Below are 16,217 nucleotides of genomic sequence, written 5' to 3' on the forward strand. Positions count from 1 at the left end.
CTTTTAAGGTGAACACCCCCTTTAAAAAAAACCCAAAGCATACACCTAAAAACATGCACATTTTAAAATTCATGTTATTAACGTGCTGAGATCAGGCACAAAAGGGAAAGGGGCCGAGCTGCCAATTCAATACCTTTCGACTGGATTTTCTCGCAGTTGGGAGAAATGATGACACACTTGATCTTGCTGAGCTTCATGTGCTTGGTCACCTCTCGCAGGCCCATCACGAGCCTCCTCTTGGCCTTCGCTCTCATGGGGTCTTTTTGGTAAATGCGTTCTTGGAAGCTGACGAGCTCTTGCAACAGGAGAGTCACGCACTCGTCTATCTCTTTGCTTAGGACTTGGTTACAGTACCTGCCCGTTCAGAAAAAGCACACAGTTAAGCTTGATTGCTCTTACCAACTTCTGTCCAAGCGGTTTGGGTTGCTGTTTTGTTTAATGCTCAGAAGGTACCTTGCCACCTTTGCAGAGGCGTAGAAAGGAGGCAAAGCGCCCGGTGAACTGGTGCATCCTCCGCCCCTGCCCCACCACGCCCTCACCGCACCCCCACAGGGGTGCGTGCCTGGTGCGTCGCTCCCCCGTCCCCCCGGAGCTACGCCTCTGCACCTTTGCCCGGTAAAGCAATGAAAAGTTTGTTTTTAAGTGCTGATGCATTCAGTGTACTAAACAGCCACTCTAAATGACAGTAGTAGCTAGCCTCTAAGTGCCATGACACTTGGATTGATACCCCACCTTTCTCTTCTGTAAGGTGACTCAAGGTGGCCTACAAACTCCTTTCCCTCCCCCCAACCAACAACAAACACCTTGTTAGGTAGGTGGGGCTGAGAGAGTTTGGAGAGAACTGTGACTGGCCCAAGATCACCCAGCAGGCATGTAGGAGTGTGGAAACACATCTGGTTCACCAGGTAAGCCTCTGCCACTCAGGTGGAGGAGTGGGGAATCAAACCCGGTTCTCCAGATTAGAATCCACCTGCTCTTAACCATGACACCATGCTGGCTCAATGCCTCCGAAACGAATAAAAAGTCACTCAGCTAACTCTACCTTCCCAACTCCACCAGACAAAGGGTGAGAATGCCAGACATTTGAAAGCAGCACATTCTAGAACGTATCAAACACATGCACACACAGTTCACAGAAGCAGAGGAGAAGTCACAACTGAATGCAAGTTTTCTCCCTGGGTCAGATTTGCTAGCAACCTTCTTTGTGCCATCTTGTATCTTACAGTACAGAAATAGCTCCTATAAAGCTGATTTTTTGTTTTAATAGAAGAGTTTGGATTTATATCTCCCCTTTCTCTCCTATAAGAAGAAGAGTTTGATTTATTACCCCCCCCCCTTTCTCTCCTGTAAGGAGATTCAAAGGGGCTTACAAACTCCTTTCCCTTCCCCCCTCACAACAAACACCCTGCGAGGCAGGTGGGGCTGAGAGAGCTCCAAATAATTGTGACTAGCCCAAGGTCACCCGGCTGGCATGTGTTGGAGTGCACAAGCTAATCTGGTTCCCCAGAGAAGCCTCCACAGCGCAAATGGCAGAGTGGGGAATCAAACCCGGTTCTCCAGATTAGAGTGCTCCTGCACTTAACTACTACTACATAATAATAATACTGTTACATTTCCCCAACCATCCTTCCAGGAGTATGCATGGCGGTTCTTCCATCTAATCCAGGAGTCTGCAACCTGTGGCTCTCCAGATGTTCATGGACTACAAATCCAGGGGCTGATGGGATTTGTAGTCCATGAACATCTGGAGAGCCGCAGGTTGCAGGCCCCTGATCTAATCTATCCTTACAACAAACTCCAGCTGGATGGAACTGCCTGTTGTGAGTTTTCCTGGATTTAACTGGCTGTTGCAGCTGCTACCAGACCAAGCCACACAGCCCAGAAAACCCGCAACAGCCTGTTGATTCTGGCCTTTGTCAATACCTGTGATGTAAGTTTTCAGCACAGAGTCGGAAAGAGGGAAGGGATGTTTATTCTGCAGAGACCTTAATAAAAACACACCTGCTTTCCCATCTGTGGCACACAACAGTCAGCATTGCCCGAGTTCGCATGTAGGAATGGGGGGTGGAACTGCACCATCCCTAGCATAATGGATGGCTTAAACTTAATTCCTTTGGTGCCTTTAAACCTGACTAAGAACGTTTCACTGCACCAGCTTTAGCAACCTACATGTCTTTCAAAAAATAGATGTTCTTACTCTCTGAATCGCTTGCTGTGAATTTTGGTTATTGTTGAAGATGCCATTGGACTTCCGATCCCTGAACTGGCCGGAGATCCTTGGGAAACTGGAGTCATGCAGTAGGGAGAGTTCTGGCTGGCTGGAGAGAGCGAAGCGTCACTGGGCACGCTCAGGCCCGTTTCTGCAATAGAGAACGTCACGAACGGTCACATACAGAGACACACCTTTGCCATAGGAGCCATAGCTGAGAAGAGGGGGAGATCATTCATTCATTGTATTGTCAAAGGCTTTCACGGCCGGAATCACTGGGGTGCTGTGTGGTTTCCGGGCTGTATGGCCGTGTTCTAGCAGCATTCTCTCTTGACGTTTCGCCTGCATCTGCGGCTGGCATCTCTGAAGATGCTCTGAAGATGAAGATCCTCTGAAGATGCCAGCCACAGATGCAGGCGAAACGTCAGGAGAGAATGCTGCTAGAACACAGCCATACAGCCCGGAAACCACACAGCACCACACAGCCCCCTCCCCCCACTCATTCATTCATTCCCCGCCCCTCCCCGAAGGGCTCAGGGTGGCGTATAACAAGATAAAATAAATATAATTTAAACCAGCAATAAATAATGGCTCTAAAATACAGTAAAATCCGAGGATAAAAGATGGCGGCTTAAAAACCAAATTCCCCACGGGAGGCCAATGATGACAACTATTAACCCGACTTGCCTCCTGAAAAAGCTCGGCGGAACAGCTCTATCTTGCAGGCCCTGCGGAATCGACTCAAATCCCGCAGGGCCCTGATCTCACTCGGGAGTTTATTCCACCAGGTTGGGGCCAGGACAGAGTAAGTCCTGGTCCTCGTGGAGGCTAACTGGATATCCTTCAGGCCGGGGATTACCAGTAAGTTCTCCTCTGACGAGCGGAGGGTCCTAACTGGGCAATATGGGGAGAGACGGTCCCTTTGATGAAAGGGAAGTATATTTCTTTAGCCATAACTAAAAGGAACCTGCACATCCAACAGCAACAGTGGAACACTCTCCCCACAGCCATTTGGGACCTGTGGGATCTAGAACAGTTCCGCCGGGCCTTTGGGGAGGTCAGCCGTTGAAGGTGCCGTCCCCTGCGCCTCATATTCCACCTTGGGGGCTTGTCCATATTATGCCGACTGCCCGATGAGTCCGTTGCTTAAGTCATCATCTGATTTTAAGATGGAGGTTGGAGCTGGTTGTTAATTGTGTTTCACTGGTATTTTAAAATGTTGTTTTGTTGATCGTAATTTAATGTGATTGTTTTATTGGTTGTACAGCGCCCAGAGCCCTTTGGGGATGGGGTGGTACATTAAATCTGATAAACAAACAAACAAACAAACCAGCTTCTGAATACCAGTTCTATGAGGAAGGTCTGGCCCTCTACACTTGGCTGGTTAACTCTCCTCTTTGTGAAACAAATAGTGGACTACTGGATAGTGGGCCACTGGTTCGATCCCGTAGAACACCTCTTCTATTAGGTAAGCATTTATGTCTGCCAGTGTTCTGCAATTAAGCTTGCGTTAATTAATGACCTGCTTAACCATTTTCAAGTACACAGACTGGATCCAGAGGGCCATCTGTGGTCAGTCAAGCAAACAAGACTTCGCTTTAAAACCACAAGACGGTCTGGAGCAGCGCGCTTTAAACTGCCAGGCGGGTCTATTGCTGTCCCCCCCTCTCCAGCACTTTGGTATGCAGAAGGTGGCTGCCTCTAAGCACTGGAGAAACCACTAGTCCTTGCTGCCAACAGCAACGAATAGTCACACTCTTAAAAGTGGTATTACTCAGAGAATAGAATATTTATTTATTGCCGTCAAGGCACAGCTGACTTGTGGCAACCCCTGGTGGGGTTTTCAAGACAAGAGAAGTCCAGAGGTGGTTTGCTGTGTTCAGAGGTGGTTTGCCATCATCTGCTTCCACCTCAAGACCCTGGTATTCCTTGGAGGTCTCCCATCCAGATACTAGCCAGGGTCAAGGCTGAGAGTGTGCGGCTGGCCAAGGTCACCCATCTTACCGTGTTTCCCCGAAAATAAGACAGTGTCTTATATTAATTTTTGCTCCCAAAGATGTGCTATGTCTTATTTTCAGGGAATGTCTTGTTTTTCTGTATTCTGTTCGTCAGGCATGCTTCCAAACAAAAACTTTGCTACGTCTTACTTTTGGGGGATGCCTTATATTTCGCACTTCAGCAAAACCTCTACTATGTCTTATTTTCAGGGGATGTCTTATATTCGGGGAAACAGGTTAGACAGGGCTACAGGACAACAAAAAATTAAAATCCTGTTTCCGAATGGCAGGAATCAAAGGGAAGTTTCTGAAATGGAGAAGAAATCTAGTTCACGATTCATTTTCAATTTAGAACAGGAGTCTGCAACCTGCGGCTCTCCAGATGTTCACGGACCCATCAGCCCTGATGGGATTTGTAGTCCATGAACATCTGGAGAGCTGCAGGTTGTAGACCCCTGATTTAGAACGAAAATAAGGCGCAAGTTGTGAAGGTCTAAAAACCATGGGGAGGGGTGGGTGGGAAATAGTTCTGATCCACATTCTTCAATAAACTGAGTCACACAGCAACTCAATCTGAGCTTTGGTTAGTTAGGGGAAAATGCATGCAATAGTGATGACTCTCCAAGCATTTTGTTTTAACTCTGAGGGGTATTTCAGGCATATCTTTGTGGTTCTGACCTTCTTGAGACGCCTGATCATCTGACTGGTTGGCACTCAGATCCAGAGGAACCTCTTGTTCTTCGTCAGCGCCCAGAAGGCTTTGATCAACAGACGAGCGGCCTTTCTTCTCTTCCCTCTCTTTCAAGATAATCTTCAAAAGGACAATGAAAACAAAACACTTTCCCTCAGTCAGGAAGTCACAAATAATAACTAACTTCTGCAACTGAGAACTTCCTTTGTAGGGGAAAAAAAGGGTTCCAGGCTCATGTGTCTATATCCCAGCTGGGTGGGAAGGATGTTGTAAAGAATGCTTGCAAAAGTGACAAAGATATAATGTGTGAATGCCCCCTCTGCAGACCACCCCTGCAGGGTGGGCCATCTTAGCCTGGTAGGCGCTTGGTACCCTTCTGGATCAAACAAGATGCAACTCTGGCTTCTGTTCATGAGCTCTTTACTTTCGTCAGGCAGTTAACAGCACCCCTGCAAGCCTGAGCCCCTGCACCACATTAACCTCTTTCCCCGCCGCCCTTTTATCGTCTTAGGAGGTTCCCACCCCCTTGGGAGCGCTCTGCTCCAGCCTCCTAGCCGCTGATGAGCTGTCTGTTATGCCCTGCCGGCCTGGGACTGGCTCGTCAGCTTTCCTGGCCCTCCTCCCTGATTGCAGCCTGGTTGAGGTTGTGCCAGCCTCGCCCCATTCTCTATGGCTGCAGAGAACTGCTGATTGCAGCTCGGCTAGGGCTGTGCTATCGCCACTCTTTCTCTTGGAACTGCTGAGGCTTGCTCTTGCTGCTCAGGCCCTCCTGCCATTTCTCTGCAGTTTCTTCCAGCTTCTGGCTGCCTGGAGGTCCCTGCTCCTGCTGGGAAGTCTGAGGGCAGGATGGCTGGTTGTGGGGAGCATCCTTGGGTGAGCATCTGTGCCAAGGAGAGGGGTGGAACAGGAAAAAGCTACTGGGTGCTGAGAGGCAGCCCCGTTCCTGGACACAATACATATTGTAATCACTTTGATTAGAGCAGAGGGGAAATGCCTGGAGGCAGAAAGCTGGCCTCTGTAGTGAAACAAGAACCCTATGCCCCTATTCAGCTTTGAGCGTCCGCTGTTCAGACCTTGTGAAAGAACTCAAGCGTACCTAAAAGGAGCGGGGCTTACCTTTTTAAGTGCTGTGGGACGCTTCAACTTTGAAAGCTCTCTCTCCTTCCCTCGTTTCATTTTTGGGGCAGTGGAATCCAACGGATTGAGGCAACCCAACGAAGGCTGACCTTTAGGTAAAGATTTTCGGTCAGCGGGTTCTTTGGCATGAAAAGGAGCCGGGCTGCCAACTAATCGCAGAAAAGAAAAAGCAAACGGGGTAAGAGATAACGGTTGCAGGAAAAACAGACGCGTGCTCAGGTTTTCCAGCTGATCCGATCTCGTAACAAAAGCATTTTCCTTCCTTGAATATGAAGGAAAGACAACAAGGGCAGGAAGTTACAGCATGTAATGGGCTTGTTTCCGCATTGTTTTAGCTGCACTTGCGCTTAGCTGCTACGAAAGAACACACATTTGTTCATTTTGGAATGGAAACATGCTACGTATGCCAGGACCGAAAAGTCTACAGCATTATTTATCCCAACGGGCAACTATGTAGCGCACACTGTCTGGTTTCTCCAAGCTATGCTCTGTGGGACGAAATCTGCCGCTCCAAACGTACACCGAAACATGAACTTTCGTCTCACATACACAGTGGGCATCTGCCACAACTGCACAGCATCTCTTTCATGCACGGGTATCTATGCTGCAAAATATTCCAGCAGTGCGGGGGGGGGGGGGGGGAGAAGATACCCAAGTTCTGCCATGTTATCCTCGGCGGAACTGCGCTCCACTGAAGATTCAAAACGGTGCAACTCCGCTTAGAACAGCACTATAGCGATCGTGCCAGATTGCGCGGATGTGCTGTGTAAATGCGGGGCTTGCTGATTTGCCACAAAAAGTGCCTAAAGTTTCATGTATTGTCGAAGGGTTTCACAGTCGGCATTGACTGGCTGTTACGGCTGTGGTGCAGTCATTTTTGCTCCTGATGTTTTGCCCGCATCTATGGCTGGCATCTTCAGAGGCATGTGATGGTGACATGTGTGCCTTAAGCTTACTTTTAAGGGTCTCTTTTAAGCGGGGAAGAGCCGAATAAAACTGTACCCACCTGTGTACGAGAGGGGCCTGGTATTGGTAATCTGGCGTGCTTTCATGGCTTGCTGCTGCTTCTCTAGGGCCGCCAGCATATCGCCCAAGTCCAACTGCACGGGCGTCTTGCTCTTTTTCCCAGCTGCTTTGGAAACGGCTTCCTACAATAAAAATGACTCCGCTGGTCTCTAGCAGATGGAGAGCTAATTTATTTCGTTCACCTTATTCATAGTCCACCTTTCTTGTTGGGGAAGTCAACAGAATAATAAGGTGAGACATCTAAATGTTAGGTCTTGGACTTTTAGATTAATAAATGGATTTTGGATTCTTGATTAGAAGTGTTTATTGAAGAAGGTAGCAGGCCCCTAGCTCAGTGGTTCTCAACCTTCCTAATGCTGCAACCCTTTAATACAGTTCCTCATGTTGTGGTGACCCCCAATCGTAACATTTATCCAGTGGTGGGATCCAAAAATTTTAGTAACAGGTTCCCATGGTGGTGGGATTCAAACTGTGGCGTAGCGCCAATGGGGCTGGGCGAGGCACGACAGGGGCGTGGCCGGGCATTCCTGGGGCGGGGCTGTGGCATGAATGCAGCTGATGCCGGTCCTTGGGTGGAAAACGAATGCACACAGGCGCAGGCTGCCACGCACGCTTTGCCAAAAAAAGTAACCTCCTGGCTAGAACTGCTTCAAGGATTCCAAGTGCCAAGTACTGCTGAGAGGAGGGGCGTAACTAAGGCAAAAATCACGTGGCAAAATCACCAATTAGTAACCTCCTCTCGGCACACACAAATAATTAGTAACCTACTCTCGGGAACCTGTGAGAACCTGCTGGATCCCACCTCTGCATTTATCCATTTTACAGATGGAGAACACTGATGCAGAGTGTCTTAGGAGACCCTTGTGAAAAGGTTGTTCAACCCCCCAAAGGGGTCACGAACCACAGGTTGAGAACCGCTGCCCTAGCTAGAGAAAGCCCATTCTGGGGGAGCCTGGCTTTCCTAGGTGATTATATTCTTATTTAAACCTCCCTCCCAGCAAACTTTCCCAGCAAAAGTGTGAAAAGAGTTGTTTAGGAGATATAGGGCTGAGAGAGTTCCGAAGAACTGTGAGGAGCCCAAGGTCACCCAGCAGGAATGTAGGAGTGCGGAAACACATCTGGTTCACCAGATAAGCCTTTGCCACTCAGGTGGAGGAGTGGGGAATCAAACCCAGATTTCCAGATTAGAATCCACCTGCTCTTAACCACTACACCACGCTGACTCTGCTGTAAAATTTAGTCTGGGTCCAAACTGGCAACGTTACCGCTTAGAGTTACAATGCTGAAAACAGACCTGCAGTTTCCTCTGCTCCATGCTGATTTCCGAATACTCCTGAGCTGTGGCCAACGCTGCGGCCAGAGCTTTCTTCTTTTGACTTTTTGCCCGCTTTGGAACAGAGGTAGTGATTGGAATTGGAGTCTGCACAATATTGATTGGGGAATTCTCAGGCAAGTCGTCCAACTATGGTTAACGAGAACATCACACCATTAGAAATATGGCTTCCCACAGTTCAATCTTGTTTCCTGAACTCTTTCAACTAGGAAAGATCAATTCTTCACAATCATAGCAACATGGAGAAAGCACGTCATATACACCACTAAGCCCTTCAATAACCCTACACTGTAGGTCAGTATTATTTATTTATTGGTTATATTTATATACCGCCCTCCCCCGAAGGGCTCAGGGCGGTGAACAACGAAACAGAAATAGAGTACATAGACCAAAGGCTAAAATCCATTAAATATTAGTTAATTTTTGGCTCTATATAAAATAACCCCATCCCATTAAAACGCAGCATACTAAAATCAACATATTCTTTTTACAGTACAGAAGCGGAGGAGAGGTAACCATCAAGGGATAGTTGAATTCTGTTCACTGACACCCATAAATATTTAGAAGTGGGGTGGAGCAATGCAAGATACTCCAATCTTAGTCTCTGCAAAGCTTTTTTTTTTAGTCCCTTGTTTTACTTTTGTGATTTCAGCAGGTATCATTTGCGCACTTTGACACATCTTTGCAGGCATAAGAGATAGAACCTTTTTTTTTTAATCAAGCAAAAGTCGAAGTTCTGCAATTGAAGAAAGTCCTTTAACAACCTATATTCTGTTTCATTTAAATCAGCTAGCTCGTGTTTTCACTTACCACTTTTGGTGCATGTTTCTGCTGCATATTAGCACTTTTAGAATTTCCACTATCGCTATTTAATTCTGGAAATTCTTCTTCATCCTAAACAGAGAGGGAGGGAAGTTTTAAAATGCACGATCAGAAGCTGAAATGCTTCCTCTCTACCAGGGAGCAAGGCATCATTCGATTGGACAAAGTGTAGAGGTGAACAGATGCAAAACTGGAATGATTAAAAAAAAACCCTAATAGCCTAATCACAAGACGGTTATTTAAACGATGCTGCAGGAAGAAGGGGAGATAGACAGAAACATCAACGGGAAAGGATACACTAAAAACCTACAGTTTGAGACCCACAGGAAGCGTTCTGACAGTTGAGTTTGAAAGCTTTCAAAATGAGCACTTTTATTATGCAGCACATTTAAGCAAAGACCGGTTGTGCTGGAAGAGATCAGACAAAATCCCAACGAGGCACTGAGTAACAGCAGGAGACAGAGCTCATTTGTGGAGCGCATGACCTGTATGCAGAGGCGTTCCTCCCATTGGGCAAAGTGGGCAGTTGCCCAGAGCACCCCCTTGTGGGGGGCGCAAGAACTGCAGGTTCGTTTGTGGGATTTTTTGTATTTTCAGTGTTTTTACGTTTTTGGCCTGCAGAGGGTGCATGTTTTAGGCTAGCTGCTAGCAGCACCAAAATTTCAGGAATTTTTCAGGAAACTCTCCTGATAACATCACACAGGTTTGGTGAAGTTTGGTTTAGGGAGTCCAAAGTTATGGACTCCCAAAGGGAGTGCCCCCATCCCCCATTGTTTCCAATGGGAGCTAACAGGAGATGGGGGCTACAAACTCAGGTTTTGCCCAGGGCTCCAGTTTGCATAGGTACGCCACTGCCTGTATGTAAAAGTTCCCAGATCCCAGGCAGAGCACTTCTACAGCTTAAGACTGGGAAAGAACCTCTGCCAAGATCCTGAAGAGCCATTTTCAAAGAAGATGGTACATGGGGAGGGACTGCTGCCTGGTGACATAGCCATAAGGCCACGAGTTCAATTCCTCGGCCTTTCCATTTAAAAGAATCCCAGAGCAGTTAATGGGGAAAAATCTCTACATGAGACCCTTGACAGTCATTGCTATACTCTGTCTCGGGAAAAGATGTTAGCACAGTCAATTGAGGTGCAGCGGTAGAGAAAATTGTATGCGTCTGCATTAAAATATAGTCCCAAATGAATGCTTCGATACAAGAGCATTTAAAATTCAAACTGAATGCCAAAATGTATTTTTTTTACTTTCAAATTGGAAGGGGTGGGGAGCATGGAAAACCATGAAAATAAACTAATACACATCAGGCACAAACGTGCAATAGGACAAAGTGGTCACTTGGCTCCTGGATTCTAGAACTGAACAGTGAACCAAACCACAGGTTGGACAGTTTTTTTGTCCGATGATGAGAAACTGATTTTCTTACTATCTGATATTGATTCCTATGTTTCTTACAAGATGGGTCTCTTTGCCCTGGCGGCTAGGAAATTACAAGCAAAGTACTTAAAGCGCTGTTTGAACTGATGTTCCAAAGTACTGGAGGTTAACTTAGACTAGCTGAAGAAGCTGCAAAAACATCTGACATGGAAAGTATTCGATGGGGCATTTTAATTTAGAGATTGCGAATACAAATAATTTATATTTTAATGTAAAACTAAATTATAGTTTTAATTTAAATATTTTAACTGCATGTATCTCTGTATTGTTATAGCCAATGGCTCAAACAATAAATACTTGACTTGACTATTCCAAACCACAGGTACCGTATAGAACCTTTCAATCACAATTGCAAATAATAAATATTCTCAATAAGCGAGGATCTAAATGCTTGCTCCTTTCTAAAATTTCAATTGCTTCTGTAGCATAATTTAACCTTCCTCTGGTTTGCTGGGGAAAAAACGTTTAAAAAAATAATAGACAGGTCCCTATGATCCAATACAGCATAAATAAGCTTTTTTCGGTTCAATCAAAGTGAAAATTATGGAGGTTGGGGGCGGGGGGCGGAGGAAGTCACCTGAAAATATAAAGGCTCAGGACTTTGGTCTTTTCTCCTTGACTGGCATCCTGCTATGGGTTTCTGCAAGTTTTGCCTTCTTTCTGAAGATGTGCTATGTCCTCTACATCGAAAGGCAGGCTACGTGCACATGTTAAGAAAAGAAAACACAAGTTAAAAGAACTGGCCCTTTCATGGTGACATCTAGACAAAAACACAATGCTGGAAGTTGAATTCAAAATCAATATTGCTTACGCAATCGTCATTCTGTCATGTTAGTTTCCTAGAACCTGGCTTCCCTTCGAGAAAAAAAATCCCACAAAGATAGTCTACACTGGAAAGGCTGAAGCTAGAGATCGGGAGCAAAGGTTTAACCTGAAGCGAAGTCAGAAGAACCTTCCAAGCCCTCGCTGGATCTCAGCAACCATTTTATGGATGAGCTATCAGTGGCTCATACTCATCACCTCTAAAAGGAACACCCATATTTGTAGGAAGTAAACCTTTGAATACCAGGGGCAGGAGGCAACACCGGGGGAAAAACTCAGTCGCTGTTCTCTGTGAGTGAGAGTTAACTGGTTGGCTGCTGCATGAGGCAGGATGTGGGACTAGTCCAATGGATACTGGCAGAGTCTGATCCAGCAGGACTCTTCTTATGAGAACCAGCATGGTGTAGTGGTTAAGAGCAGGTGGATTCCAATCTGGAGAACTGGGTTTGATTCCCCTCTCACCCCACCTGGGTGGCTGAGGCTTATCTGGAGAGCCAGATGTGTTTCCGCACTCCTACATTCCTGCTGGGTGGCCTTGGGCTAGTCACAGTTCTCTTTCAGAACTCTCTCAGCCCCACCAGTCTCACAAGGTGTCTGTTGTGGGGAGGGGAAGGGAAAGGAGCTTGTCAGCCACCTTGAGTCTCCTTAACAGTAAGAACATAAGAACGAGCCTGCTGGATCAGACCAGAGTCCATCTAGTCCAGCTCTCTGCTACTCGCAGCAGCCCACCAGGTGCCTTTGGGAGCTCACATGCAGGATGTGAAAGCAATGGCCTTCTGCTGCTGCTGCTGCTCCTGAGCACCTGGTCTGCTAAGGCATTTGCAATCTCAGATCAAGGAGGATCGAGATTGGTAGCCATAGATCGACTTCTCCTCCATAAATCTGTCCAAGCCCCTTTTAAAGCTATCCAGGTTAGGGGCCATCACCACCTCCTGTGGCAGCATGTTCCAAACACCAATCACGCGTTGCGTGAAGAAGTGTTTCCTTTTATTAGTCCTTATTCTTCCCCCCAGCATTTTCAATGGATGCCCCCTGGTTTTAGTATTGTGAGAAAGAGAGAAAAATTTCTCTCTGTTAACATTTTCTACCCCATGCATAATTTTATAGACTTCAACCATATCCTCCCTCAGATGTCTTCTCTCTAAACTAAAGAGTCCCAAACGCTGTAGCCTCTCCTCATAAGGAAGGTGCTCCAATCCCTCAATCATCCTCGTAGGGCCCGCTCTGCTCGCAACATAGTAGAGACCGGCTGGCTTCACTGCCTTCTTCGTTTTGCATTTTAAAAAGCTGGACATGTTGGACAGGGCCGTCATCTTGGACTATCACAACGACAGGATACCTGCGAATTACTGCGGTGCTCAAGCGGCCTTCCCCCTCTGGTGAAAGATGGCGTTCTCTCCAGCCAGGGCTTTTTCTGAGTAGCCTGGGAGCTGACGTTGACCCAAGCGACGCCCCCTGAAAGAAGAATGGCAAAAATATACATATATATATATTAAGATGTTCTGTGCGAAAGCTAAGCAAAGTGTACACTGTGTCCTTGATTTGATTTGATTTAACTGCATCACGCATAACACCAAGTGGAATAAAGACTTCGGCTGTCATTCGCCAGCCACTTATTTACCTCCGCACAGAGATAATATGGACAAGCAGGAAACACTTAATAGTCCTGAAATTAGCAGTCACTACACCCTTGCATAAAATATGACATGTTTTCTTTTGAATCAGCCATGTCTTTGCTCCCCTGGTGCAAATGACTTGCATGACATCAGAATAAGATTGGCACATTCAGGACCCAAGTATGCAGTCCCAGGAATTGAAGCAACCCAGATCTGGAGAAGGATTCCAGTGGGTGGCTGCCTTGGTCTGAAGCCGCAGGGAAAAATAAACCTGAGCCAGTAAGCCAACGAAGTTTTATTCTTGGTATAAGCTTTTGTGCGCGTGCAACACAAAGAAGTGTGCGAGCCCACGGCAGCTTGTGCCAAGAGCTGGAAAAATAAGCTATTTTTTTTAAAAGGCCAAGATCAGAAACAGAGGAAGGGAAGTAAACTGGCAGAGCACTTATACGCACACCCTAAAAGTAAATTACTAATGGAAAAGTCAGGACCACTTCAATATGGGGTGCTGTGTGGTTTCCGGGCTGTATGGCCATGTTCTAGCAGCATTCTCTCCTGACGTTTCGCCTGCATCTGTGGCTGGCATCTTCAGAGGATCTTCAGATAATCTTCACGGCCATACAGCCCGGAAACCACACAGCACCCCAGTGATTCCGGCCGTGAAAGCCTTCGACACTTCAATATGCTTGTCTGTTATGATGTTCATCAGAGACTCTGTTCTCTATGCTCCAAACGTCTTGAGTTAAGCTGGCTGGACACTGAAGACCTGGTGCATTGCGTTCAAGTCAAGTCAAGAACCTTTAATGGCATACAGGTGTACTGCGTTGAGGCACCCCAGATGTGAAACTCACACCTGTCTGTCATTCAGTGGCACCAGAATAATTGATGTTTCAGATGCAGTGTCAACCCATTTGTTTACTAAAATGCATGCTGTTTTGATGGCCGCCCGATTGGATTATTGCTCTGTTTTCAAGGTTGTTTAGATTAATCAGTGCCTGCTTTATTTGGGGCCTGACAAAATCTTGCTGACAAATCCTTTTTTAAATAGTAATGATCACTGTAATGTTTAGGGCTTTCATTACTCCAACAGCCACCTCATTTAAAAAAATGCAATCTATGTTGTTTATGATTCTCTGCTCATGTTTTATTACTAGGAATGCCTCTATAGCTGTGTTCCTGTTTCAATATAATTGCAGGCTGGGATTATGTCAATCAATTTAGGAGTTTAATATTTACTGTTGATGATCTCAGTTGTTTTAACACCGCAAGCCACCACAAATATATTTAAATAGAGGTACCAGCTATTAAATATTTGAATACAAACAATAAAAATAAACTGGTTGTGGTGGGTTTTCCGGGCTGTGTGGCCATGGTCTGGTAGATCTTGTTCCTAGCGTTTCGCCTGCATCTGTGGCTGGCATCTTCAGAGGTGTATCACAGAGAGAAGTCTGTTACACACTGTCATACACCTCTGAAGATGCCAGCCACAGATGCAGGCGAAATGTTAGGAACAAGATCTACCAGACCACGGCTACACAGCCTGGAAAACCCACCACAACCAGTTGAATCCAGCTGTGAAAGCCTTCGACAATACAATAAAAAATAAAAATAATAATGGAAGGAGCACAGCCACTACACAAGAAAACCAAAGCAAATTGAAGTTCCTCAAGCAAGCCAAAGAAAGTTTACAGAGAATTAACAAATTGCCTCTCCGAAATACAACTGCCAGTAAATAAGAAGCATGGACACATTTTCAAACAGCTGGGGGATCATAAAGTTGCATCGCTCGTGCAATCCAGCTGAGCGCCCATAACTTGTTTTATCCATTTTTGTTTAGGGAACACAAGCAAAAGCGGCTGAAGCTCGTTCAGATTTTCTCGATCCGTTAGTATTGGAAACTATACCTGAATGGGCTGACGACTCCCCAATCTGAAACGAAAACAAAACACAAAAAGAAAGTGAAGAGCTCGTTCTTTGCACATTGTTATTGTTGTATTGCTTTAACCCTTGGGGGTGGGGGCCGGGACGGTGGACCTACGTTTGGCGCAAGGGGGTCCCCGCTTCTTGAGGTCACGGCCGCGGCCTGGTTGCTGTGTTTGGGGCTGCAGTAGCCGCTATCGCTGTCGATGTCTGCCTCGCTGGCCCCTTGCTCGCTAGAGGATTCTGCCAGGTGGGAAGTCCGCCGGCGGCGGCCTTTTGGTTTCCAGTGCATCGTGGTCATGCTCTCTGAGAGCGACTTGTTGGCTATCTCCGAGGGGAAGTCTGCAAAGCATCAAAAGTGGGATTATCAATGATGAACAGCCCAGACTGGTTTAAGCTTGTTGGATCCCAGAAGCTGACGAGGGTCAGGCCTGGTTAGTACTTAGAAGAGAGTCCACCAAGAAATCCCTCTACGCAGAGGAAGGCAGTGACAAACCACCTCTGTCAATCTCTTGCCTTGAAAACCCTACTGGGTTGCCACAAGTCAGCTTTGATTTGACAATATGGTGTAGTGGTGAAGAGCAGGTGGATTCTAATCTGGAGAACCGGGTTTGATTCCCCACTCCTCCACCTGAGTGGCAGAGGCTTATCTGGCGAACCAGATGTGTTTCGGCACTTCTATATTCCTGCTGGGTGACCTTGGACTGGTCACGATTCTCTCAGAACTCTCTCAGCCCCACCGACCTCCCAAGGTGTCTGTTGTGGGGAGAGGAAGGGCAAGAAGCTTGTAAGCCACCTCGAGTCACCTTACAGAAGAGAAAAGTGGGATATAAATCCAAACTCTTCTTATTCTTACAATACACAAGAGTTAGTGCACCAGAAGTGACATTTTCAAAAAAAGAAGACAGCATAAACAGCACAAGTCTTGGCAAGCACACTACACTGCAAAAAAGACAGAGGGTTTTATTAGGGAGGGGGGGAACATTTGCACCACAAGGGCAAGAGGGAAGGATTTCCCCTTCCTATCACTGCTTAAATGCTCACGTCCTCCCAGCAAAGAAACAGCAAAGCGCGAGCACTCTAAGCTTGTTGATTCACACAAAATTAGCCTACAGTCACGGAGAGTACAGGAAGTCACGGCCTTCAGTTTGCAAGACCTGAGCAAGGCTGTTAATTATTGGATCTTTTGGAGATCATTAAGTCTGAAGCA

The 16,217-nt window shown here is 46.5% G+C and overlaps 1 protein-coding gene across 2 annotated transcripts in view; it reads right to left on the reverse strand.

Moving 5' to 3' along the window:
• SECISBP2L (SECIS binding protein 2 like) overlaps positions 1 to 16,217 on the reverse strand; it is a 43,817-nt gene that overhangs the window by 6,611 nt on the left and 20,989 nt on the right. For both annotated transcript variants that reach the window (XM_048481897.1, XM_048481898.1), the window contains exons 5-15: positions 15,126 to 15,349; positions 14,992 to 15,016; positions 12,814 to 12,929; positions 11,230 to 11,349; positions 9,204 to 9,287; positions 8,355 to 8,522; positions 7,041 to 7,182; positions 6,014 to 6,183; positions 4,885 to 5,017; positions 2,198 to 2,360; positions 134 to 354 (exon numbers count right to left, since the gene is read on the reverse strand). In XM_048481897.1, coding sequence (XP_048337854.1) covers positions 134 to 354; positions 2,198 to 2,360; positions 4,885 to 5,017; positions 6,014 to 6,183; positions 7,041 to 7,182; positions 8,355 to 8,522; positions 9,204 to 9,287; positions 11,230 to 11,349; positions 12,814 to 12,929; positions 14,992 to 15,016; positions 15,126 to 15,349 — 1,566 coding nt within the window. The remainder of the gene's footprint in view (positions 1 to 133; positions 355 to 2,197; positions 2,361 to 4,884; positions 5,018 to 6,013; positions 6,184 to 7,040; positions 7,183 to 8,354; positions 8,523 to 9,203; positions 9,288 to 11,229; positions 11,350 to 12,813; positions 12,930 to 14,991; positions 15,017 to 15,125; positions 15,350 to 16,217) is intronic.

The sequence above is a fragment of the Sphaerodactylus townsendi genome, linkage group LG17 (assembly GCF_021028975.2).
Source record: "Sphaerodactylus townsendi isolate TG3544 linkage group LG17, MPM_Stown_v2.3, whole genome shotgun sequence".
NCBI lineage: Eukaryota > Metazoa > Chordata > Lepidosauria > Squamata > Sphaerodactylidae > Sphaerodactylus > Sphaerodactylus townsendi.